The sequence below is a fragment of the Egretta garzetta genome, unplaced genomic scaffold (assembly GCF_000687185.1).
Source record: "Egretta garzetta isolate BGI_Z169 unplaced genomic scaffold, ASM68718v1 scaffold250, whole genome shotgun sequence".
NCBI lineage: Eukaryota > Metazoa > Chordata > Aves > Pelecaniformes > Ardeidae > Egretta > Egretta garzetta.
Window position 1 is genome coordinate 246,807 of NW_009258294.1, and position 26,830 is coordinate 273,636.

Genomic DNA, 26,830 nt, shown 5'->3' on the forward strand with positions numbered 1-26,830 from the left:
TAAGGTATCATCATAGCAACAGCTATATGGCTAACAGACAAACAATGGCACCAAGCTTGAAGACACAGTGATGATACCAAGTCAATATCCAGTCTCCACAGGATTTATAATCTGGGCAGCATCTTCACTGATACTGATACTTGCCCTTATTAGATTTAAATCAGTCACTGCTTCACTGATATTCCTCTGACACAACTCATTCCAGATACATTTCAAATTTACAGTGTTACAAAGACCTCAAAACAGTATTTTAAGAATTGCTTTGTGACAAATACTATAGCAACCAATTTAGGTAGCTTTAAACAGTAGGTAGTCTGACAAGGTATTCTAAGAAGCCCTGGTCTAGTTTTGTAGATACAGGTTTTCAAATGAATAACAATACAGGTCCTAGATAGATTGTGATACAACTGTTGATAGGCACACTTCAGCATTCTAAGGCATTTTAGAGGAAAAAAATTAGGGTGTTAAACTCAACTTTATTTAGAGACAGTAAGTCTGGAACATAAAATAATTCTTCCAACTAAAGCACTGCCACTGCCTCACTCTTCAAAGTATTGTCATTTCATTTTAGAAGCCAACTTACTGATTATTTTTTAAAAGGTGAATTTTGTTCTGGTTTTCATCCCATGCACCTATGTTAAAAAAAGCAGCTAATTACCTGTTTCTTTGAAATGCTTTCATTAGCTTTGGTTCCCATGGTAACAGTTCATTAAGCAGTCGTATCAACGTACCATGCAATTCCTTTACTGCTTGCTTCCGGTGGTACCACCTTACCTGCAAAATAAACACCATTTATTTATTGCATTAGACCTGAATCTTGTTATATTAGTACTACAGTATCCTGGTACACTAATACAGCATATGAGGAAAATAGCTGGAAGAAAATATTAGTAAGTTTCACAGTTACATATACCCTTAATCTGTGTTAGACATTAATACTTCTACTTTTTTATATATACTATAATAGGATAATGTCCTAGTTAAAAAAGCAATACTGCAGTTTTTACAGGTCAAACTTAAAACTGAAGCAGAATCCTACAAACACACCACATGTTTAAAATTATTTAAATGAGTAACTAACATAGGTAGTAATCCATTCAGGTCAGGGAAACCAACCATGTATGTACGTGTTTAATAGTTAGAGATAAAATTTCTACAGAAAGTCTAACATAATCTCATTTAATGTAAGTGATATGATTTATATTATTTGAAAAAAAAAATTACTCCTATTTTCAGGGCTAAAAACGACACAGTTTTTGCATTACATTTTTGTATTTTATTTGAAGTTCTAGATAAAGTGGGTTTTTTGCAAAAGAAAAGCTTTACAAACAGGCCATTTATGAAGTAACAAACCATGCAGCAGAGACCAGTTTTCCGACATAAAAGCTTTAAGCTTTTACCTCAAATATATAACTAAAAATTATTTTCTTTTCCAAACTGGTATACATATTATGATCTTCCATGAAGAATTAATGCTTTAATAAATCTGGAAAGGCTGAATTGAGGACAAAAGACATTGGGAAATGAGAATTAGCATGTATATACATAATACACAGCACAACCATGGTGGCCCTAATGCTGCAGAACACATCTCTTAATGCTCTTAGATATCCCTTGTGAGTATTTCTTCCCCGAACTTTTTTCTCTAGTTTATTACATAAAGGACTGAACAATGCATATATATGTAACAGCTACAAAATGAGATGCGGTATATACTCTAGTACTTCTGCCACCCTACTAATTCTGTGCATTTTACGTAAATGAGGATTTTCTCTCTTGACTTGTCAGAGAGGATGTAAGACAGTAAAGAGACTATGGTTCTGCAAGAAAAAGAAGCAAGACTTGGGAACTTATTTATTTCATACACATATTTAGCTTTTGATAGACCTCATATCCTTCACAGCTTCCTGTGGTCCAGCACACCAAGAAATGTAGGACAGGAAAAACTGGATAAAGCTTGACACAGCTGCCTTTCAGCAGTCTACAAAAATTATTTTCCTACAGACTCTGGAATAATTCCTTTCTACACATTTCAGCAGATCTCCCCAATGTACAGCAAGATCAGTCAGGCTAAATACTTGTTTGAAGACCAGGTATTTTTTTATGGCTAATCATTTACACGTTACATAACAAAATGAATAGCTACTCCTTCATTCTTGAACTAAACATTCTATGATTCTATGATTCTATAAAATAACAAAAGCAAATATTTTAAGCAGGAAGTTATGCCACATTACCACATAATGGTTAGTGTTGAGCACCGAGACAAGCCAGCAAACTGTATTCTAATTTCCTTCATTTGTGGCCATATTTGCACATGTAATGCACTGCAGTACAAAACCTGCCACTGAACACTGCAACAGAAACCAGCCCTTGTGTATACTATAGCCTACCAAGGCATTTGCTGTCACTGCCTGATGTTAGCAGTCAACAGAATTGCTAACATATGAAAGAATATTATGAGCACAGACTTTCTTTCTTGTAAGTTACACAAAACATTTCAGACAGCTTTAAAAGGATGAATTTATATACTACATAGTGTTAATGGACCGTATCAAAACAAGAATCAAAATGGCAAAAATAAACAATGCCACTATCAGGCTATAGAAATTCTGCACATCCATTTGACGTAGCAAAGAATGGGATGTGTGAAAACGCAGTATTAAAATGGTATGAAAAATTAATACAGGTAAAAACAACAAGAAATTATTCATTTCTGAGACTCATTTATCTTTAAATAAGGCTAAGATCTTGGTTTAAATAGAAAAAAAAAGAGCACTTGAGCCAGATGAGTATCAGCTGACCACTGAGTAAACTCTGAAGTGATAACTGTATCATGCATTGAATAGCCAGGCAGAAGTTTTAGTTGAGAGCAGACTGCAAGACTTTACTGCCTTCATTAACACTTCAAAGAAGAAAAAATACAAGTCACTTTTCTCCTTGCTTACAAAAATGAACAAAGAAAAAAAAAAATAATCTATCCCCTGCCCTCCGAATTCTAGAGCTAGTTTTCAACAAAAATAGCATCCTCTGGATAACTCCACATTTGCTTCCAAATAATTTTAATGCAAATATAACAACATAATTTTAAAAAAAAATTAAATTAGTAATTTCCCTGTATCCCAATTACTCATTTTTCTTACTGGGGTTTAGGATTTGACAATAAACCTGTAACTGGAAACATACACAAATTCAAGCCATGAGAAGAATTTTCTTTCCTCAGAATTAGTCAAGACACAGAACAAATATGGGCCAAAAGAGACTGGAAAAAAAAGAATATTCTTATCTTTTAAATAATTGTGGTTCAGTTGGTTTTCCGTGCAAACACACAAGATTTCTGCAAAGCCCAAATGTTACACAAATGATCTGCTACTATTCCTTAAATATTAAAATAGTAAAAAGGAAGGGACATAAAAAAATGTGTCTACAACCTTAAGACACATCACTACAAAATCTAGCATTACCTTTCCTATGCAATTTCGTTCTCTAACACAGTCTTGTGTATTTTTCCGGGGGAGAAGGAGGGGCGAGGAGGGGAAAGCAAGTCAATAATTGATAAAGCTATGACTTTACTCCCTACTTCAGCATTACATAGCTGCCTACTAATTTCTACAGATTATAAACTTGCCTTTACAAATGTCTGTATTGCAAACTCTTCTCAGTAATACCAAATGATATAATGCAGGAGAAAAGCTACAAATTGAAACTTAGGAGGTTCAAGCTGGACCTCAGAAGGTATATTTTCCACAGAAACATATGGCATTAGAACAGGTTGCGCAGAGTAGCTGTTGAATCTCCATTCTTTCTTGTTTTCAGAACTTGGCTAGTCAGATCTTGGATGACTTAATGCAAGAGTGACAATGGTCCTGCTTCAAGGAGGGGAGACGTTCAAATGTCCCTTTCAAGCACTGACTGCAGGGTTCCTTACGATGAAAGATAAAAGCCTCTGAGTTTGACCTGATGTGTTATGGGATTAACAAATAAATGGCATGCAATATCTAATGGCACAGAAGGAGCTGACCACAGCAGAGTAGCCATGACTGTTCCACTCAAAGTAATCAAAATATAGCTGTTCAGAAAATTCCACGAGGAGTGGTTTAGTAGAAGGGCAGGGTTAGTACAAAGGAATAGCTACTACAACCCTGTAGTTCAGTCCTCTTCTCAACAAGGCTTCTGTAGAAATGGCGATCTGGATGCACTGCCTTCTGGTGTTTATGAAATCCAGCAGGGTTTTATTCATAGACATGAACTAAAATTATCCAACTACATCAACCCAAGACAGTACTCTAGAGGTAAAAACAGTCTTTCTCTATCACCGAAGAGCTTGCTCTTAATAGATGTGTGAAGAAACTCTTCTCCTTCTATTTACTTGAGCTAATTCTAAGTTTGAGAACAGTCTGCATCCCTAACTGATTATTTAAATAGAAATATCCAGTACCTAAATTGGGTGTATACAGGGTTATGTTCTTATGTGGTCTGTAATTCATACTCCCAGTACCACTGCTTCTATACCTTGGATCTGAATTCCAGTTACCATCTTGTTCCAGGTAGTGACAAACCAAACCACTATTTACTTCTGGAAACACAACCGAACGAAAGAGAAAGAAGGCCTAGACAGAGGACAAATATAAAATGTGTCTTTCAGCTGTGTTAAGTTACAAATAAATTTAAAAAATGCAAACACAATAAAAAATACATTTTACAAGTGTGCTGAATGTTTCCATATAAACACAGAGAGACATTCAACACATTCTCAACCGAAAACTTACCTTTTAAAATAAGGTTTCTGACATCCAGAGCAGCCAGGAAATGCTGACTCCACTCTCCGTGATGCCCCAACATATATTATTCTGGCATACTCATCATGGAACCCCAAAGCAGACTGGAGCCAGGATATGGATATATGGGGTAAGGACTGAACTTTATAGAGGAGTTTTTGTTTTGATTTTAAGTAAACACACACACACACAACCACAATATTATGCAGTTTTATAAGATTTTCTTTAATCTTTAATTTATATCCCAAGGACATAAAATAAAGAAAATTAGAAATCTTATAAAACCATGCAATATTGTTGAAAAGGGGTGGTGGTGGAGGGAGAAAACTTACCTTACCCTTAATAGGCCTGCTCCATTCTGCAGCGGGGTTCTGTGGGATGTGTGACATCACCAGTCTAGCGTTTTCTAGTGATGTCACACAGAGAGGGAGTTGGTGATCTGCAGCTGCTTTGGACATCAGATACCTAAAGAAAAGAGATCGATAACTTTTTCAATTCAGATATGGATTGATACTGAATGTTCTTATTAACCAATTTATGGGCCAAATTCTAGAATTTCAGACACTTACTTCAATGGCAGTTTTGACTGAATAGGAATGCATGATGAGATAGTGTATTCATACTACACAAACTCATCTATAATTGAAACTGTTTTAATTTTGAAATTGCTTAGTTATATTCTGCAGTAAAAGTTCCTGAAAGTCAGTATCTTGTATTTTACTTTCAGCAATGTCATTCTGAACATTATAAATACCTATCAACAGCTAACCTCTGATGTTATTTGAAGACTGGGACTGAATATAGTCAGGAAGAATGACTCATAGGAAACTGTAAAGCAAATTCAGTCATGACATCTCTTAATCAATTTGATGTTTGAGCATTTACTGACAACTAATGAAAAGATGTATCAGCCCTCAAACTTTTTTTTTTTTAAGAAAAATCTTCAGCTTGTACTTCCATGACCTAGATATCCACCCCCACCAAGCTACATCTTGAAATGTTATCCCAAATCTCTTTTATTAAACACAGCAAATGAAGTAAAAAAAAAAAAGCAATAAATTTCTTGCTACCAAGAGTGTCTTTGTCATGATTTAGTTAATTACTGTGAAGTGACTTTTCATTCAGATTTAGTCACATATTCTAATTTTCTTTAGGCAAAATACTACACAATCATCATTATGTTGATTAATCCACCACATTTATTTTAAAGATATAAAACACAAAAACACAGGAGAAAGTTTATTACAAGCATGATTTCACTATCTTATTGAACCTAACTCAGAACAGTGGAATTATCCAGCACTGAACTGTCACATTTTACTCTTCATTAGAAGAACTTCAAGATATTAACTAACATACTTCTGTAACCCATAAACCTGGATATATGCAGTATCTTAAACTATTTACAAAAAAGCTATGTCTTTTAAGCTATTAGGGAATCTTACTTAACCCCCTTTCATATAGCTGAATTTTGCATCTTCTTAACTGTGGATATATATTATTTCCCTATTCTTCAGCTGAACATCTTAAAATCAGCTGTTTTGTTATAACTGTGTGTTGACAGGATAGCCTTGAATAATTTTTTCAAAATAATATACTAACTGACCAAAATCCAAAGCACTGTGAAATGTTCTGAATATACAGTAGTATCTTTGTAACAAAAACATTCCAGATTAAATGCATGAGTGCACATTCATATCTTTGATACAGAATCCACACTTTCACATTGGGAACTGTAGAAAGGTACATGATAAGAGTGGCTTAAGGAAAACTTTTTAGCAAATATCTATTAGAGAGCTAGCCACACAAGGAAACGCATGGAAGATCATGGGAAGCTAAGAGAAAGCAGTTGTGAAAAACTAGACAATATAAACAGAAAAAAGAGATACTGGAAGAGCTAAGAAAAACTGAAGACTAGGACAAAAATACTGAAAGCTAGTGAGATAAGCAGAAGACAGAAATACCAGAGAAGAAAAAGCAATTGTGGAGAAGATTTAAAAATTTGAAGCCTAAAATTTACTTTATTCATTCATATTACAGAATCACAGAGTGTTTTGGGTTGAAAGGGACCTTTAGAGGTCATCTAGTCCAACCCCCCTGCACTGAGCAGGGACACCCCTAACTAGATCAGATTCCTCAGAGCCCCATCCAACCTGGCCTTGGACGTTGCCAGGGAAGGGGTCTCCACTACTGCTTTGCGCAACCCATTCCAGTGTTTCACTACCCTCCTTGTAAAGAATTTCTTCCTTATATCTAGTCTAAACCTACCCTGTTTTAGTTTAAAACCTCTACCCCTTGTCCTGTAACAGCTGGCCCTACTAAAAAGATTGTCCCCATCTTTCCTTTAATTATACAGCTGAATAGCTGGTTGACGACTAAATAGCTGGCTGGATTTACAAGAGCTCCATATGCTCAATCTCTCCTTGTAAGTACAGGAAACTGTGTGGATGTAAATGTGTAAATTTCAGACTCAAAATTTAACATTTTGGGCTCATATCAGTGTTTTTAAAAGATGCAGGCAAACCAGAGAGAAGCAATAACAGACTATTTTGAAGTGACTGAAGTACAAATCAAGTTTTTGGGACAAAGAATGGAAAAAGAGATGATGTTAGATACATTACAGATGAAGATGCACAGTAACGCAAAACCTAAGCTGAAATTAAAAGATTTTTCAGCTACAAGACTTCAAGCAGGTCTATTAAAATTCTGTTATCCTAAATATTTATTGGAATAAGGATCTCTTCATCCACAGTTTAAACCTGCAAACGTGTATGCAAACACAGACTTCTGAGACTACAATACTATTTGTTTGCATGTACATTTATGCGAATACAGTAATACAGATGAAAACAAGTATAACTGAAAACTCCTTATGTGCAAAAGTCTCAAGCATGGTATATATTTCACTGGGGAGGGGCGGAAGAGGCCAGGAGGAGAAGAGGGAGCAATGTGAAGGAAATCCACCTCCTGCTAAAAAGTGAAGAAGATTAAACCCAGTAATAATTAAGTTTCCACAAGGCCCAAATGAGGAGAAACAGTAAGTTTTTCCACTTCATTGTTTGTAAAGTTGAGGTCCGTTTCACTAAAATATTAGTAAGAGCCTTAATCTATTTTTAATGGTTACATGAATTTCTGCTGAGCAGCTTTGAAGTCCTTGTACAGTCTTGTCCATACACAGTTTCCCTACCAATTTTTCAAACATATGGCACACAGAGGAAAGTCTTTAGTAAATTATCCACTTGGCATTATTTTTGCCATATATTAACTTTTTTTTTTTTTTAGTAAAGTGTGGCAAATCAATAAAAACCCAGAAAACACTCTCTTCTCTTAGTTTAGATACTTCCACTTCCTGTGAACAAATTTAACAGCAGCCTGTTTGGAATTTCAAAAAAAGCAGACACAGAAAATATGTTCCATCCTGGCCCAATGTGTTCCTTTGGATAGCCTCAGTATCCTACAAATGAATTTATGTCTGTGGTTCTAAACATTTCTGACCTGAACACATGGCGTTTTAACTCTGAATTTTAAGGTGAACTCCAAAATACATATTTCTGCAGGTGATACAGACTTAGAGCTGCAAAAACCTCAGTTTGCTTTCAGTCCTACTGACTAACCTGCTTAAAAGATATATCCATTCCCAAAATAGACAAAGATATTCACCTGTCTTGAGAAGTACAACTGCCTAATTAAAACCTTCAGGAACCACATTAGAAGATGGCAGAACCCAAAACCTTTATAAAGGAGTTTTTTTTACTACTAAGTCAAGAACATCGCTGTGTTAGAGACCTCTGTAAAACAATAAATCTTCAATGCATTTTCTCTAATTTGTCGTGAACGTGTTGGTGTCCTTTGCCTAAGTAATTCTTCTCACGTTTGTCTGACTTTTCTCTCCCTGTAGGAAGAGTCTGATCTCCTTCTCAGGAATGTATTGCCCTTTATCCATTTTAACCCTGTCAACCTGGGGTCCAGCCTCCCTTCTCACTCCCCAGACAGATACGCACTTACCTATCAGACTTGGAGGGAATTATTCAAATCCAATGTCGCTACCATAACAAAGTCCTGCATTTCAGTAAACAAGGAATCTTTTGATGTTTATGTTCTCTCCAAGACAATCTACACTTTATCATAATCAGAACAGTCAAAACCCAGTTCATTTTACAAAAAACATGCTTACTACAAATTCAGCTTGCAAAATGTCATTGGCAAAAAAGGTCAAAGTTCAGTATTTGACACAAGTATCTGCAATCCTGTCAGTCTCATACCACACGATGGCAAGAAGGGATTTTAAAAAAAAAAAAAAAATCAAGTTCTGCTTTGATATGCAACAGTTAAATACATACAACTGATCTACAGAATAGCTTAATTAACAGTTTCACACAAAAAACTAATGACTTCGATCACAAGATAAGCTGATTATCTGAAAGGCAGTAAAGAAATTTCCATTCACTCTACAACTTCCACTGATTTTAGCTGACACAGAAGACAACAGGGAAAAATGGGATCCAAAATGTCAGAAACTGATAGTTGTCTTGTGTACTGATCAGGATAGAAGGTGTTACTTTATGAGAGCTCACATTCAGGTGAACTGTCATGCTTATATATACAGTCTAAATTTCTAGCAAACATGAGGTAAAAATGCAATAAACTCTCAATAGAATTTTTAGCCAATATGTTCTACTTCAGACTTACAATTGTCTATTGACTGCTTGTACTTCCCCCACATCTTATCTATGACAGTATTAGCAACAAAACAAGACATAATTTTTACTAGAATCTAGTTCTTGTTATTGTAAATTCTGTGGGTTTTTTCTACTAATTCCGTTTTTACTCTACTTTTTAGATACACTGCTTTAAAGTGAAGTGATGTCACTTCACATGTCCTATGGAACTTACCAAAGCTAGAAGACATTCTAACTTAAACATTCCTTAGGGAGCCACCTGTGACCCTTTCACTGGGCAGTGCACAGAGCATTAGGCTTAAGTCCTTCAAATCCCCTTTCTGCACCTCCCGCTTTCTGATTTCCAGTCAGGCACTCAAATAAACAGTAAATCTAACTAATTTAGTCTCTCCTCTCCCTCTTGAAATGTAGTAGCTGGTAATGAGAGGAATGTTTAGTAGCTGAAGGGATAGCCTTTTCAGAGCACCCCTGATTATAATATCACATTACAACTTCACCTGCCACAAACCAGCACTTTTCCTGTCAAAAGCAGTCCCACTTTCTTATGCCCCCAGGTGCTCATTCCTGTCCCTACAATGACCACTAAAACTCTTGTCAGAACACAAGTACAGGTATTTGTGCAACTACATGACAAATTGCACTAGAAAACTGATCTTGGTTACAAACACCTCAGCAGCAGTAAAAAAGTAGTTAGGCGTATCACAGACTAACTCTCTCACCATGCAGCTGAACAAAGGATTTTGCTACCCTCTCTCATGGTGTGACACTGAAAATACAAGCTGCCAGAGACACAGAGAGTATGAACTATTTATCTGGCAGCTGTTTTGGCTTATGTCAGTTGAAAGCATATGTGAAATTGCAGCCTCGCTTCAGAACTGTGGCTAGAGTTCAAGAGTGAAGCAGTCCGGGAGCAGATAATACTAAGACTGAGTTGAACTCCTGTTTAAAATTAAAGAACTGAGGTCAAATTTCATTTTCCTCTCTAAACAGTTATGGGAAACTGGCACTAAGGCAAATCTCATCATCGTTACACCAAACTCACCAGTAATCAAGCAAAATTGCAAGACTTTTTAAATGGAAATGTGCTACTCATAGCTAATTCAAAAGCCAGTACAGGTGGCACAAAAGAGTACAGAACCAAACTGTTTTAATCAACCAGTGAAAATAGTTTCTAACAGGTTTATTATTTCATTGTTGCAGGAGAAACTGGTAGTAATGCCTACACCTAAAATTACCCATGGCTTTCCTTTACACAACCCTGTTCTAATTTGCTTTTAACTTGCCAGACAAAACTTGTTCGGGCTAAAAATCATGTCATTTGTTGGCTCAAGCTGATGTTCTGAAAAGTGTCAGATACAACCAGTCCAACTACCTACAAAAATGCAGGAAAACAGTAAGTTTACTCATGGTAAAGAAGTCTTACAGCTCAGCTTTTTCATTACTGCCTCCAGTACTTCCAAGTTCTGGAGAAGGAATTCCTTTTACGTACTCTAGAATGGTGTCCTAGGAAACAAAGGGCAGTTAGGACTAAGAAAAAGGTTATACTTTAAAGTCTTAATACAAATTAGACAAGCTGTATTTCTAATCTATGTTAGTATTTAACATAAGCTTTAAAGCTTGCCTTGAGGGTTTATCTCAGTAGCACGTGCTAACAACCACTAGAACTGGAATTACCAAGCAGGTTAGTCACAAAGAAGAAAGATTCCTATAGTTTCACCTATGTCACTGTTGCAACCAAAAATCAATACAGTTACCATGAAGTAGTAAGAAAACCACGATCTTTGGGTCAAAACAAGAAAGAAGTCCATGAACAGCATCAAAATAAATACCATCATATTAAAATAAGCTTTCACATTAGGTCAATTTTTCATTATCACATTAGAACAATGATTTACTTACTAGACTAGGCACTTCAGAAAAGCTGAAACAAACTCTATTCTGGATGCTTCTGAAACTGCCACTGTCACTTGTGTCAGAGCTGAAGAATGAAAACCTGCATTTCCTCCAGTTTTTAAGATATCTAACTTAATTACACATGGTGTTAGACATCAAAGATTAGATTCTAGTAACTTCCCTTGCATAGTGATACCTCATTTTAGCAAGTTAAGTTTATTGACTATTCATCTAATTTAACACCTATTTATATTTTTTAAAAGTGAATATTAAATTTGCCTGATAATTAATTTTTAAAAATCAATACTTCACTTTACTTTTTCCTTATAATCACTTCTTCAGCAATTAATCCTAGCCTTTTTTTTTTTTTTTACATAAAATGTCTAACACCACAAGTATTTGAGACCCACAATCATCATATGATCGATCTATACAAGCATACAGAAAGATTGTTCTTACCTGAATGCTGAATGAGTTGTATCTTAACTCCCCTTTATTTAAGTGTTTGGTTTTTTTAAGATGGTGTGATTAGAACTAAACATAGTATTCCAAAAAATCATGCAACTTATTTACATAATGACATTATCAGATTTCAGTTCAAAGAGCAATTATGACATATTTAGCATTTGTCTACCCTTGAAGAAGTCTTGTTGGTACGGTTTTACCAGTAGACTAAAAGTCTCACCTACACTAAGATTATTGATATGCTGATGTGTACTGTCATTTTTGGCTTTTTCTTCCATTGTTGACATAACCTTTCTGATAACGTCTTGATAATCTTACCATAAAACCAATTTCCAATTTAGTAACTGCAAAATAATTTCAAGTTAAGTCTGGTTTTATTCCTTTGGATATTTTAATAACTATTTTGCTAAGTGTCTGCACTGCAATTTATCTTTCAGAGTCATAATTTAAATTGCCTTTCACCTACCATAACTCTCTCCCCTATTTACATATTTAAGAATAAATTCTTTCAGCATGAGACTAAAGACATTGACAGAAATTAGCAGCCTAATTTCTAAGGTACAGAACATTTTTAACTACTACTGTTCACTGAAGTGCCACAGAAGTGCCTACCAAAGGTTTAATAAACAAAACTGCAGGGAAAAAGAGTAAGTAATGAGAAGAGTTGGCTGTAGAGGGCCATTTAAATTAGTACAATTTATGTGTTTAAAACCATCCACCATCTTGATGAGAACCATTGCCTCCTACAAAACCCTAAATGTGTTGGATTCTCCTGTCTAACCATTATTCTTCTGAGGTTTTCAGCTTCATAGACCAAGTGATCCAGTATACATCAGTAAAATTTGTATCTCAATCTGGTATCAAAAGCCAGATAGCATGCTTTCCTATACAACCTACGTGCAAAAATTAAACAAAGCCAATGTTAATAACTTACTTGCAAACAAAAGGAGCTAGAACTCCTAATAGGCAAGGTAAAAGTCAGCTCACAAGAAGATCTCATCAGCATTGCATAGGCAGGTATGAGAACTCTATCCTGTAACTGCTTGTTAGGTAGGAGTTTGTCCTCAGGGAAGAAGGGTCACATGTTTAATAGAAATTAACTACTCCTTCTAAGGTACTACCACTATCCACATTTTATTTTGGCAGTGAAAAGTGTTAACACAGTTACTGAATTTGCTTATCACAAAAACACTGTGAACAGAGCACTATATACAGAAAAAGATTAAGATTTCAGTCTCCAGGTATCAATCTTATGAGGCTTCATGCAGTTACTGAACAGGCATAAAATCTTCAGTTGATAGGCCTCAGCAAATAACTGGCACCGTTTTACACCCATACAAGAGAAAGCTTTTAATGTCACATACCGATTTCTTTTTAATGTCCTCCAGATCTTTGAGTTCATTCTCAATCTTTGTGATTAATTCCCTGAGTTCATCAAGATTAGTGCAAATAAGCTAAAAAACAAATGAACACAAACACTTGGTAACGTGGGACTTGGAAAACGTACATTGAAGTTAAATAAAACCTAAAAGCACGTTATTACTTAGTGCCAACATTCTTTTTTTTTTGTTTTCTTATAGCATTATTAAATGTAAAAAAACAGGATTTTTTGAAAGGAAGAAAATATAATAAGGAAACACTTCACTTTTCAGACATAAACCATATCTCTGACTGTAAGCTTCCATTTCAAAATGCAGGTACTTGCTTCAAACTTCTGTGAATGACAACTACCAAATTGGTCTCAAGTACGGTTATGAGTTGGAACAGGTTTGAGTACCGAACAACTCCTTGGTGAATTGAAGTGTACTAGCTTCAGATTACACTGTAGTTATAACATAATTACACTTGTTGCAACTTTGTCCTGAACATAACTTCATATGCTTACACAGAGTATTCCTGAAAGATAACCTAGCCATGTCTATCAAATCTATCTACCTACCTATGTTTTGAAAAGGATTACATTATTCTTATTCCTGTCTTTAGAAAAGAGCTTTTTACATTTTTCCTTTCAGAATATGGATGCTGTTTTCTTGAAAAAATCATCAAACAAAAGAAATCCGTATGTTTTGGCTTACCATCATTTAGGACAATTAAAGACTTAATAAACTGGAAATTACTAAGCTGTCAGGTTCTTTCAGGTTATCGTATGTTAAGACTTGCTTTCTGAACACCCTTAGGTAGAAATGTTTTCACTATCACCAAAAAAATGTTGAAATAATTTAAGAATAATCAAATCCAAACAGAAAAAAACCCCACACAAACGCTTTTATCATACAATTGCTAATTTTTCATTTTTTCCCAATTTACTTCATAACAATATATTTTTACTTCAGTTACATGTGAAGTTTTAGATTTGCAGCCAATTCATATAAAAACCCCCTTTGTTTCACTACTAAAATACAGAACTGACACTTTTAGCAAAATACATACATTTCAGAAACCTCTAACACATTTATAAAATTATTTTGGAATGGAGTGACTCAAACTAAAGTTTACAGTGTTCACATTTATCAAGTTTAAGATAGCAAATGAATAAGGAAATTGGCACTGCCTTGCTGTGGACAATGATGTAAAATTAACTTACAAAAGGTTTCTATCTTAACCCAGAAAATGTGTAACTCTATTAGACTCAACATGCATGTCTGTCCTGCACTTAAAGAAGTTCCAAATATATAAGGTGTATGATACTGTATTATTATAGAAAAAGGTGCAAGTTTGTCACATCAAGCCCTTGACGGAAGTCAGTAAAGGCATGGGTTAAGATTTTCCCTACACAATTAGAATCCACTCCTTTGACCTGACAATTCAGTTTTTAAATTTTATCACTGCTTTTTATTTTCTTCTGTCAGACACATTTAATTCAGTGTACCATGAATCAAAGATAAAGCAGAACTATGGACCAAGAAAAGACACTGTCTTCATTTGCTAGAAGTGGGTGAATTTCTCTCTAGGAACTTACTTACAGAACTGCAAGTATTTGCAAGGAGAAGGATGATTTCACTACTGTTAATTGCATGCTGCCCTGGAAATATCAACACTCTCTGACTCTACCATAAAAAGCTCCTACATGTCATCAGACAATTCATGTAGCCAAACTCTTCACAGGTCCTAGTCCTGTTGTTCATTTTCAGAACAGTCACGTGAGACATAAGGATCCAATTTGCAAAACTGTTAGTGTGTAGCAATCCAAACTATATCAATGGGAAAAAAAATGCAAATATACAAAGTTTAGTTGTCTTGGGGCTGCGGGTGACAGGGAAGAGTAATCAAATCTCTAAGTCCCAATTTTCATCAGAAGAGGTGTACATTTGAGGCTAATATCTATGTGTCACTTTCCCACAGATAAAGCAAGAAAGCTAACAGCAGCTCGTCTTAGAGCATTTACTGTTAAAATGAGTTTACTATTTGAAATATTCCAATAATGTACTGAAAACCACTATAAAAAGGTTCAAAAATAAGTTTATATTTCTTCATTCACAGTAGGATTGGAGATGAAGTACTAAATTACTGAAACTTCTCTCACTTGGTTAATATCTCCCATCTTACAGAATGAAGTCAGCATTTTGAAGGAAAGATTAAAATAACAGTAATAGAAAAGTAGTGTGATGGTTTTGATATGGAATCTAGCTGCTATGTCTCATAATGAGACTCTGATACATGTTTCAGTGTTCTTTGCTCATGGTTATTAATTGGCTGAACTTAGCAATTCAATTTTCTGCAAACACTGCTTTTCTAAATTGTTTTTGTATGTTTTAACAGGTAAGTTAATGTGAAGGCAAAAAGGAAGGTATTAATATTACAATCTAATCATTCTGTCACATTCTGATAGTTCACTGATAGTTTCACATACTGCTCTTAAAGAACATGCCTTCCAATCATCTACCATAAGAAAAAGAATCTGAAGAGAAAAAAAAATATTTCCTTTATGACTTACCAAAGGTAGTGAAAGATTACTCCCTATTCTCTAGAACACTACACAGTGGCTTAAAGATTCAGTTTGTAAATATTACCATTAATGTACCAGTCATGTAGTTCGTTACATACATGCTAACTACAACAGACACTTTCACATCAGGCACTGTACTTACTGCATATGAGATTAATTTTCCCAAGCAATAAGCATCCTGTTTTTCAACTCAATACAATGGAAGCTTCAGGTATTCAGTATTTGAGTAAATTTTCAAGTTCAGTGTTCAGCTTCCCTGTTAGGATACAATCTCAGATCTCCATAATCTCTCAAAGACCCTGACTGACTCATAGAACTTCATGGAGGAAAGACAGGAAATCTCCCCTGATTTTTGTAAGGAAAGGCAGGGGGACCAAGCTCTATTCCAATTTGCGACTCTCCCATGATCCATTTCTCCGAATTACTAAACGAACTATTTATCTTTATGAAAACAAATCTAATCTGTGGATCTACTAATAAATACAAACCTAGTGTGCTCTCCCAGATCACTGATGCTTCCTCCTTGTCCCCCTTAACTTCAGCCAATCTTTTAGTATAATTTTTACTCATTTCAGTGGGGTCTTGTGCTTAACTTCAGGTTATCTGTGTAATCATTGTAAGTTATACTTTTATTTCCTACGAACCTGTTCTTTTATTGCTGCCAGACAGCCCCCTTTTGAGATCTGTATTTAATATAGACCATAACTGATGAAACTGAAACTGTAAGACACAGTTAAGCAGAAAAGCTGAAGTTAGCTCAGTTCCTTAAAACGTGCGTGCTCCTTTTTTCCTTAGTTATAGTACATGTAGGTCAATATAGCTACATGTGTATATACATGAGGGGAAAGGAGGAAAGACTGAGACAAAGCACTTGTTACCAAACCTAAATGTATTTTGTAACTGGAAAAGAAACCCCACCCAAACACATTAATGTCCCTTCTGTACAGCAATATAATGACTGTCATTTCTTTAAAACATTAAGGAGCAACAGGAATAGTAAGCTTGGAACTCGGAAATTCTTTTAAAAGGAAATAACACAACAGCCAACTAACTCATTATCTATGAAGCTGTAAACTCAATTCTCAAATAATTTTCAAAATATTAAAAACAGGACATGTTTTTTGTCTGTTTTTATTTAGTAAAGAGGATTTAATTTGCTTCTGCTTTTGTTCTGGATTTGTTTTTTGTGTGGTGTTTTTTTCGTTTTGGTTGCTTTTTTTTTTTTTTTTTTTTTAAGCAGCCTTGAGCTAAGAAATTAATATAAAGTCTGAAATCACATACGAGGAAGGAGTGGTGTTAACTGACCTATGTTTTACTGCTTTGTCCATGGCATTCAAACTGTAATAGAGAGCAGAAAATCTGTGCAGTCTGTTTCCTCAAAGGTTGTTTAAAAATGGCATTATAAATATTAGAATTAAGTAGTACAATTATATCCTGATTTTTTTTTGTTAATAATTGACCTTCATGTATAATTTGAGTCACTGCACATATTAAAAGATTTATCAATACTAATTTTGTCAGCTTTGATGTTAAGTTATGATTTTCAGGTAAAGGATCTATACTTAAGAACAGGATCTAGTCGTATGAAATAAAGTGCCTTATGGCTTTTCTTTTAATTATTTTCACTTTTGTAGGCTGCAGGCACATAAAACAGTTTACACATTTTAATTTATTTACTTTCTTTCCAAAAAGAACTGATGTTTAGATATGAACAGGAATATTCTTACAGTTATATCCTCCCTGGCATACCTCACAGGGCCTGTATACACTCAAGCCATCTTACCAAATATTTAAAAAATACATTCTCTCCTTCAAAGAGTTACATAATTTCATTAAGTTTGGCCATCCATGTATGTGGAGCAAAGTATCTCGAAGCATACTTTACTAGGCTCTAAAGGTCTTAGTAGTATTCCAGATATAAACATTAACATTTTTACATTTTAACATTTGCAAATACTTCTAACAGTCATACCAGTCCTGACTGTCCTCTTGAAAAAGGCAGATTAAATTCCCTAATAAGATTAAACTGCTCATACTAATGGATCTTAGGTTCACCTAATCCAGATAAAAAGCCTAGCTTTGATCAAGAGTCAGAATTATTTCACTATACTTTGATTAACATTTTACATAGGTAAATGTAATAATGTTAATTTTACACTTAGATAGATATGTAAATGTACCATTTACCTTGGTTAGACAAAAAGTTGGGCTAGGTTTTACATAAAGTTTTAGACAGACTGCTTAAATGCAGTAGTTTGATACTGTAAAAAATTAATTCTAACCTAACTGCCTACATTCATGGCACAAAGGTAATGTGCTGGGAAAAATAAAATTTTTAGACACTGTATCTATTTTTTGTAGCTGTCAAGAAACCTTTTAGTCACTACTATTAGAATATAGACAGAAGTCAATACACACTTAAGTATCAGTCTTTCTCAATATTGACTGTTACTAATCGATTTTATCACCAGAAATTCTATTAGCTCCACCTCAAACACATCATCATCATCATGGAATAAACTGATTCAGTGTGAGGCTTCTATAGAACAGTCATGATTTAACGTGGGTCTGTTGCTCAGAATAGCCCAGATTGCTTTTTGGGGGGAAAAAAAAAAATATAGCCAAAGGAAAACTTCAATCCAAGCAGGCATACATACAAAAATTATTACTTAGAACTGAAGTACTGTAAAACTTCTATTACAGTACCATAAAACCACATTATCATAATTAGCACTCTTTTCTTAGTGCTCTCTGATCTGAAGGACACGCGCAGATAAGGGGTAAAAGTTACAAAGAAGATGAGCACAGCAGCCTACAAATTTTTTGCAAGTCTTTCAGTAAATCATGCTAGATTTCAATTCAAGGACCACAGTGTCACACCTCAAACAAAACCCAAGTAATTTTATCCCAGAAAATGATATCTACCCTAAAAGTTACATGAACAACTTGTTTTTACAGGTTTTGCCCTGTAACAGACTTATCTAGGATCTTAAATACTGTGAAAGTGTGTTAGCTGCACATTATAAAAAACACTAAAACATTCTCTACCAAGAAACGGTGAAATGCACTTTTGAAAACGCTATCAGATTAAATCTTTTGAACTAGAAGAAGAAAATTAATCTTCGATTAGGATCTCCAAGGTCTCTATCAGAAGAAACCAAAGGACTTGTTTTACAGACATTCAGATTTCAAAAGCTTAAAACAAAAATTAAAATAATTTACCTGAAATTCTGGTATAGTAGACTTTGTGACACCTTTCCTCTTCTTTGTGATTGCTTTTTTAGATATCGATTTTTTTCCTTGTAAGATTAAAAGAGAAAAGCTTCATAATGCTGTTTGTTGTACTTCATTAATAAAACCAAATTACATACAGACTTGAAAGTTAAACTGTAACTAACAGATGGCCGACAGTAAGTCACGAAAACATGATGAATCAGAATTAGGCTCAGCAAAAGCAAACATTAAACTACAAGTATCTGTGTAGGGCAGTCTTTTTTGGGGGGAAAAAAAATATGAGAAAGTGGGAAAAAAAAGAAAAAAGAACAAACCCACTACAATGTCCATAGTATACCACCTAAAAATTTAAGTCATAAAAGAACATTCACAACACTGTTCTGAAAGGAGTGAAATCCAAAACTTAGGCCACAAACTTAAGAAATATAGCATCTTACCTGCAAGATTTGTTCTCTGACACTGTAAAGTGAACCACACATTAGGGTCTGGGACCTCTGTATCTTATAGTAAAAAATACCCTCAAAGCATAAGCAATATCTAGAAATCCCCAAACGAACATATCAAAGTTACCAATGAAATCAGATTTCAGATTTGTTTTTTCTGGCTGTGGCAAAACCTAACATTTTAGAAGGAAGCAAACACCTTCTAAGGTCCTTCACACCCAACTGTGCTATACAAGAACATGGATGTAACTAAAAATCTCCTTGAAGGTAAGGCAAGTGCTTTACTGAGTATGGTATCTGGGTTCACAAGTCACATACACTTCTTAAATGAAGCAGTTATGTCACCAAGATAATGGTGCAAGATAATGGAGTTTCTTAAATGGTTATTTCCATATTCACATAGTAAACAGAAACAAGCCCACTTTTGACCTGTTCATTCAGACCAAAACCATCACTCTGAGATCACTGCTGTGCTCACATTCAGGAGTCCTAAAAAATAATTAAAAACCTTTTAAAAAAAAATAATCATACAAAGTATGTGGAATTTGTTGTCAAATAGAATCGTTACAGGCACTTGGTAATAACACAAACACAGGCATATCTGATATTTGTATTAGGGAAAATATTGACAGGAATTGCGTTTAATTTTTTCCTAATAGACGCTTGCTTGTGTGTGTAAATGCATATGTACACATACGCACACATACTCATAGATCCCTAGGCATTTATATTTTCAGTTTATTACACTGTGAGGTTCCTGAACATCCTACCTGAACCTGAAATAAAATACACTTAAGAGGCAGGGCACAGGGCTTGAAGGATCTAGATTTGAAGCTCCACATAAAATCAAACCATATTAAAAAAAAAGAATAAACAAATCAATAAATCAACCCATAACAAAATTTAAAGAGCCCTCAACTACCAAAAAGAAACACTCACAGATTTCACATTACAGAACAAGTGATTAAACAGAGAAGTATGTTTATTAGAACATGACCCAAACGTTTTGACAATAGGCAAAAAAGTCAGCATTTTTGTTACAGATTTTATGAATCCAGCTGCACTGAAAATGTAATTGCTACTGCTACTGCTGTCCATTTAATGAACTAAAGCAGACATCTAATATAAACTTTCCTGACAAACTGACTCAAAAAGGAGCCTGGCCATATGCTGGTTCCTTGTTATAGCATAATATAGGATGTTATCTGGCAAGAACATGAAGGGATAAAAACATGGGGCAGCTAGACTGTCTTGCTTCTTTACAAAAAGAAAGATTTGAATATAATTAAAATGAAAATTTTCATTTTATGTCAATATTTTCACCATACTTTTCAGCAAGCATTTACTTGAATATTTTCAGCATCAGATGCCGTATGATGCAGTGTACTTCAAAAAAGTAACTGAGTTAACAGAAATAAACTCTCTTTTCCCCAATATTTCTGTCTAAAAAAGGGGCAAAAATTGTTAGGAAGAATTATAATTAATTACCAAAAAAAAGAAAGTATCTATTTCTTCCTTTGCAGCAGCATCTGAGAAGCATGCAGTAGGGAAGATATGGGGTAACAGACAGAGAAGAATTGAAAAAAAAAAAAAAATTACTAGAAGCATAAGGAAAATGAGCCTTGCTGTCTGTGTAAACTGAATCAAGGAAAAAAAGTATTTGAAAATGAAACATGACATATGGGTTATCATACAGTATGCCTACTAGAATATAGGTACCATAAGACTTAGGCAATTCCCATGCTGACATCTGCCATGAACTAAGAACATATCAATACAGAGCAGCACCACAGTTTCTTTCCCACTTTGTGACTATGCACACGAGGTGTCCTATGGTGTAGGGCCATATCACATACCAAAAATAAGAAGACACTACAGATATTTGCACAATGGAAGAGAATTAATATGTACAGCAAACTTTGACAAAGTCATCTTCTACCTTAAAAACATCTTTATAAAACACCAGATTGAAATTCAAAAGAAGTTATAGCAATAGTATGGATGATCTCTCCCTTTTAAAAAAAACTTATCTCTGGTTTTCCAAAAATAATATTTCTCATATGCCAAGTTTTAAAAGAAAAATTTTCTTTAATAGCTTTTCAAGGAAAAAAACCCAAAGATGATAAAGGAAAACGTCTATTTAGTATTCCTGAGATAATGTAGCTGCACCTGTGTCCAGTTTCCAAACTGACTTTAGTACCTAAAAATATCCCAATTCACTTACCTTAAAGTGGAAAAATCTCTGGATAAAATTAACCAAGGATCAGATATCCATAATAAAAATCTATCGAGACCTGCTAGTTTAGATTCTCAGACCACAAGCTGGCAGCTGACGTGTTCAGCAAAAACAATAGGAATGGTGAGGGATGTCAGCCTGTACAAGCTACCTGCTACTGGCCCTGCTGCATGTAGTATAACCACGTGAACACTTCAGCCATGCCACCACAGAGCTGTCACTTAGCTTCAACTGCCATGCTGAGGTGGGCATAGATTCTGTATAGAGGGTAAAATCACTAAGGGGTTGAACAGGCATCATCTGTGAGTGGCAACTTCTCAAACACTCCACTGAGGCCTGCTAGAGCTCCTTTGCCCATAATCCTAGGTAAAGAGACTATTTTAAATGGCTTACATTACTTACTTCAGCAGATGAAGTAATGTTTCTGACAGCAGCTAGATGCATTTTGAATCACAGCACACTGTCAGAGCATACTCAATGTACAAACATATTTAATAGCTGACTGAAAGCAAACAGTTAGAAAAACACACCTAAGAAATAAGAAAAAATAAATATTGCTAAAAAGGAAGTTCATATGCATTATCTCTTCAGGTCCCCTATTCTAATTCAACACACCCTGCTTGCTTCCCACCTCTTGTCCCCAGCTTTTACTAGCCATAATTTATAAACCACTTAAGAGTTCTATACAGATACAAAATAACAAAGTAATTGCAGTACACAAATTCTTGGAGGGGGAAGGGAAAATAGATTTCCATCTTTAGAGGTCTTCAAGTCACAGCTAACCTGACCTGGTATTTCATAGAATCATTTGGTTGGAAAAGACCTTTAAGATCATCCTGTCCAACTGTACCTGTCCACTACTAAACCATGTCTCTAAGCACCTTGTCTACCTGTCTTTTAAATGTGACCGTCCTGCTGACAAGGAATCAGACTAGGTGACCTCCAGATGTTCCTTTCAACCAGCTTTTCTATGGCTCTGTGACTCTTTGAAAGGCTGCCTTGCGTAGTATAAATAAATTAGAAACAAATACATAGGAATCAATAACTCAGGACTGCACCACACAGAAGGAAGATAAATCAGACAATGCTTTTGCCCAATCAATTTTTTTATACTTCTCCTTAATCATCTAAGAATGCAAGGAGAAAAACTCTTTCCATCAAAACAAATTAAGAGTTTCCCAAACAAAAACAAGAACACCAAAGAAAATCATGACCTTGAAATAGCTGAAGAGGCCTTCTTCAACAGCTGCAACTACATAAAAACTGTTGTCAGGCGTACCATCTTGAGGCACTAACAGTGACCTCTCTATCCAGCAACAGCTACAACGCCAAATTATTTTTTGCAGAGTAGAGGAATACTTACTTGGACAAGTACTTGATAAACTTTTTATAAATACTGATAAATAATTATTGATTTATTCTTATTCCTGTTTCCACTATAGAACAATACGTGTAATAAAGATTAAAGTTTTAATTCTTTTTATATGAAAGTTTGGTTTCAAATATAGTCAACACTTCTTTGGGGGGAAAAAAAGAAAAAAAAATATCTTTATTCCCCCTTGCCAGAATTATAAAATAACATTACTGAAAAAAAAAAAAATTGTTTGTATTCAAATGTATACTATATAACGGTATAAAAAAAAAAAAATCTACTTTGCTGTAAACAGAACTGTTCTAAAGCTAGGAAATGTCAGCCTATACTATTCCTGTGTAACCATACATTTACCCACTAACACGATTTTACTGTGCCACTATTCCTAATTATCTCTCCACACTGCCTTTTCCAACAGGCTCCACATCTCAGTTTGGTTTCAGTTCAGTGAGGAAGAGACTAGGAGACATCTTACCTTGGACAGAAGTTGTAACTACTACCCCTTTTCCCCTCCCATGCTGCAGGAGGCAATCAGCTCTTTTTATACCACCTCCAATATTGACAGAAAGCTAAGCCATTCCAGACATTGGGGAGGGGACCAAAGTACAGACACCTAAGGCAAAAGCCATCCCATGTTCAGTGGATGAATCAAGACTGCAACAAATAAGAGAGTCCTTTTCATTCTCTACCAGAGAATAAAGGCAAAATACAAAATCACTTTATTCTTCAAGCAAACTACAACAAATCTAATCCTGAATTGAACTGTAATTCAGTTATCTGTGGATATAAACCAAAACTCTTTTATTGATTTGAGGTAATATTCCTCTCCAATAGCATGCTACCAGCCTATACATAGAGCTGGCAGCATCAGAGCCCAAAAGCTCAATTTGCACATTTCCTAACTTCACCTGCTGAAGCAAGCCACTTAGATATTAAATTGAAACATGAACACTGTCAAAATGCATACAATCTGCAATAAAGGACAGTGCAGTTGTGTAACATTTTAGCTATCATGCCATTGTTTTTTCTGAATGAAAACGAACTCCATCTTGCAGGACGAATGCAGTAAAATGCAAGTTTTCCACAGTAAACTTGCTTGAGCAAGCCCTTACTCCTCCACCAAAAAACCTGGAAACTGTGTTAAGCAAACACAAGTTACATTAACTTGGATACTGCCCTGTCCGCCCAAACAGTGTTTGGTGCTTGAAGGATGGTGACAGAAACCTGTATAGTGATTATTAGTATAAGCTAAAAACAGAGGTTAGTGAAAGCACCAAAATGAATGGTGAGACAAATGCTACTCTGAGAAAAGCCAATTTCAAAATAAGTGAACATTGTATTGGAAAGCACTGAAGTATTTGTACTGTTTGAAACAGTGTACTCCAGGTTTCACGGATGACTGTCTCAGACTAAAGACAGTACATTAGATAAGAAACCAAAACTAAACCAAAATAAATGAGTAAACTAATTCAACGGTGAACAATTTTTACATTATTGCTTTTTAATTTTTAATGCTAAATTAATGGTGATGACAATAGGTAGAGCGGAAGAAATATGAACTTCCCTGAATTAATACTTTTTTGAGTTATCATCTGTTCTGATCTCAATTCCAAGAGAATGGATTATTTTATACTTTTGACTGATAGTTAAGAGCTGGTTGTTACTGATTTTCCTTCTACATATTATAAAATTGTTGTCAAGTAATCTGTTAAACAAACTCTTTGCTGAAAATAAAAAAACAAATCCAGATCTCCAGGTCTTTCACATTTATTCCTCTTAAAGTAACACCACTGCTGGAACACTTCTGCACTTCTGTTCTAAGATTCATTGGAAATCAACATTTTACTATCCAAGCGCCTCTTAGCCAGCTCTGAGAAATTTCTTAGATGTTACTTAAGTTCAGTAGGTCCAGAAGGTGTCCAGCTGCCACAGGGTTTCATTTCAAGCCAAAACAAATTCCACAGATGTTATCACTGAATAGATGTGCACACAATTCACAAGGTAACATAAAAACTAGACAGAGCCTGGACACTAGTTATGAGCACACAAAAACCCCACTGGGGAGACTAAAACCAGCCCTCACAAGTTGGTCTTGCCACCTGAGGGTGAAGAAGGGGGAATGAACAAATAAATATTTCAGATCTTTTCTACTCCTAATTTAGATGCATCAAAATGTAGACAAATAAAACACTAAGCCACAGAAATGGTCTTCACATTTATAAGTTACTTCAGCAAGGACAATACAACCTATTTATAAGTCATCATAACATAAATGACTTTGACTTGAAAACAGGAACATCTCTGCAGGTCGAATAAAACTTTTGTTATGAACTATGATAGCTGAGTCCTTGTGGCTCCTCCTTGAAGAACAAAAGCAATGTCAATCTGTGCTTCATATTATAAAGTCATAACATTGAGAAATTTTTAATAAAAATTGATTTAAATAATATTATTTAAATAAAACTGCCATTTTTACTGCATATGCAGCAGAGCCTCATTCGTCCAGATGGGGGAATGGATGTTTCTGACATCAAACACTAATAAAACATATTTGCCGTGGTAAAATAAAGTTACATTAAGCCTGCTCCAGCTGCAAGAATTCCTGTTTTCTCATTACATTCTAGCAGCAACTCCACTGTTCTCAAATTGAAAAAGTAGCCTGAATTTTCCTGTTCACAACTTCCTAAGACATACTTTATGCCTTTTAAAGATTTGGCAATTACTGAGTATGTCCTGTTTTGAATTTATTCTCTCTTTAAATTAATCTTCTACCTTGCTCCCAACAGCTCCTTTTTTAGAAAATACAACATACAATAATCTGGAAAGTGCAGCATTATTATAGACTTTTGAAGCTTCTACACTGACACAGCATATACTTTTTACATAGTCAAAATGGCAAAGCAGGTCTGAACAAGTGCATTAATAATGCCGACTTACAGAACAATCTAAGTTAGTCCAATAAAACCTCTGCGGTACACGTTTCTGAAGATACTGACAATGCAGCTTACTGCATTGAGTACATTGTTACAACTTGGCAGAATACTTCATTTAATGTTTTCAACATAGTTAAGAGTCTGTTCCAGATCTAGAGGCTAGAACAGTACAAAGTTTTTACAACTCTTAAAACAGAAGTGAAGATTAAACTCCCAAGAACAGTCCACCAGACACTACAAAACTGTTGCCACCCTGTTAAATTAATTTTTTCACATTCAAGCAATGCTTGATTTCAAACACAAAAATTTAATGGCACTCTAAAGAAATAAAATATACTGTGAAATAGACTTTAAGCACATGAACTGCTACGAACACACATAGAGGGTTATAGAATTTACATGAAAGTTCTAAAGGTGTGTGCTGTACTGGTGTTTTCTACACCAATTGGAATAAAAGAGATTCAACTTATTCTTATTTCAACTTCTGCTTCAGGCACATCACAGTTATTTCAAGCAGCCTCTGCTACCTCCTATTTTCTCAACCCTAAGGATGCTCTGAATTTTATTCAATCCCTGTTTCATGCTTTTGTACTGTGCCTTGCACTGCAATCTTTGTTGTACCCCACGATTTACTTCAGCATAGCTGTCTGACTCCAGATCCAACACGCCTATCACCATTGTCACAGTCTAATTCAAGGATTTGTAGCTTAATAAAATAACATTTAAAAATTATGAGTAGCATGCAAGCTGCTTACAGAACTGCTCTCTCAGATTCTGTCTTTCCGTACTACTCTGCCAATACTATTGACACAGAACAGTGCCCAGTAATATCCATCACCTTGTTTCAGAGA

At 35.0% G+C, this 26,830-nt stretch overlaps 1 protein-coding gene across 1 annotated transcript in view; it reads right to left on the reverse strand.

The window, feature by feature from the left end:
- The window catches only part of KIAA2026 (KIAA2026 ortholog), a 55,369-nt gene that overhangs the window by 12,774 nt on the left and 15,765 nt on the right, over positions 1 to 26,830 (reverse strand). Inside the window, exons 4-8 of the mRNA XM_035893528.1 lie at positions 18,984 to 19,060; positions 13,180 to 13,269; positions 10,881 to 10,960; positions 5,111 to 5,243; positions 659 to 774 (exon numbers count right to left, since the gene is read on the reverse strand). Of these exons, the coding sequence (XP_035749421.1) occupies positions 659 to 774; positions 5,111 to 5,243; positions 10,881 to 10,960; positions 13,180 to 13,269; positions 18,984 to 19,060 (496 nt within the window). The remainder of the gene's footprint in view (positions 1 to 658; positions 775 to 5,110; positions 5,244 to 10,880; positions 10,961 to 13,179; positions 13,270 to 18,983; positions 19,061 to 26,830) is intronic.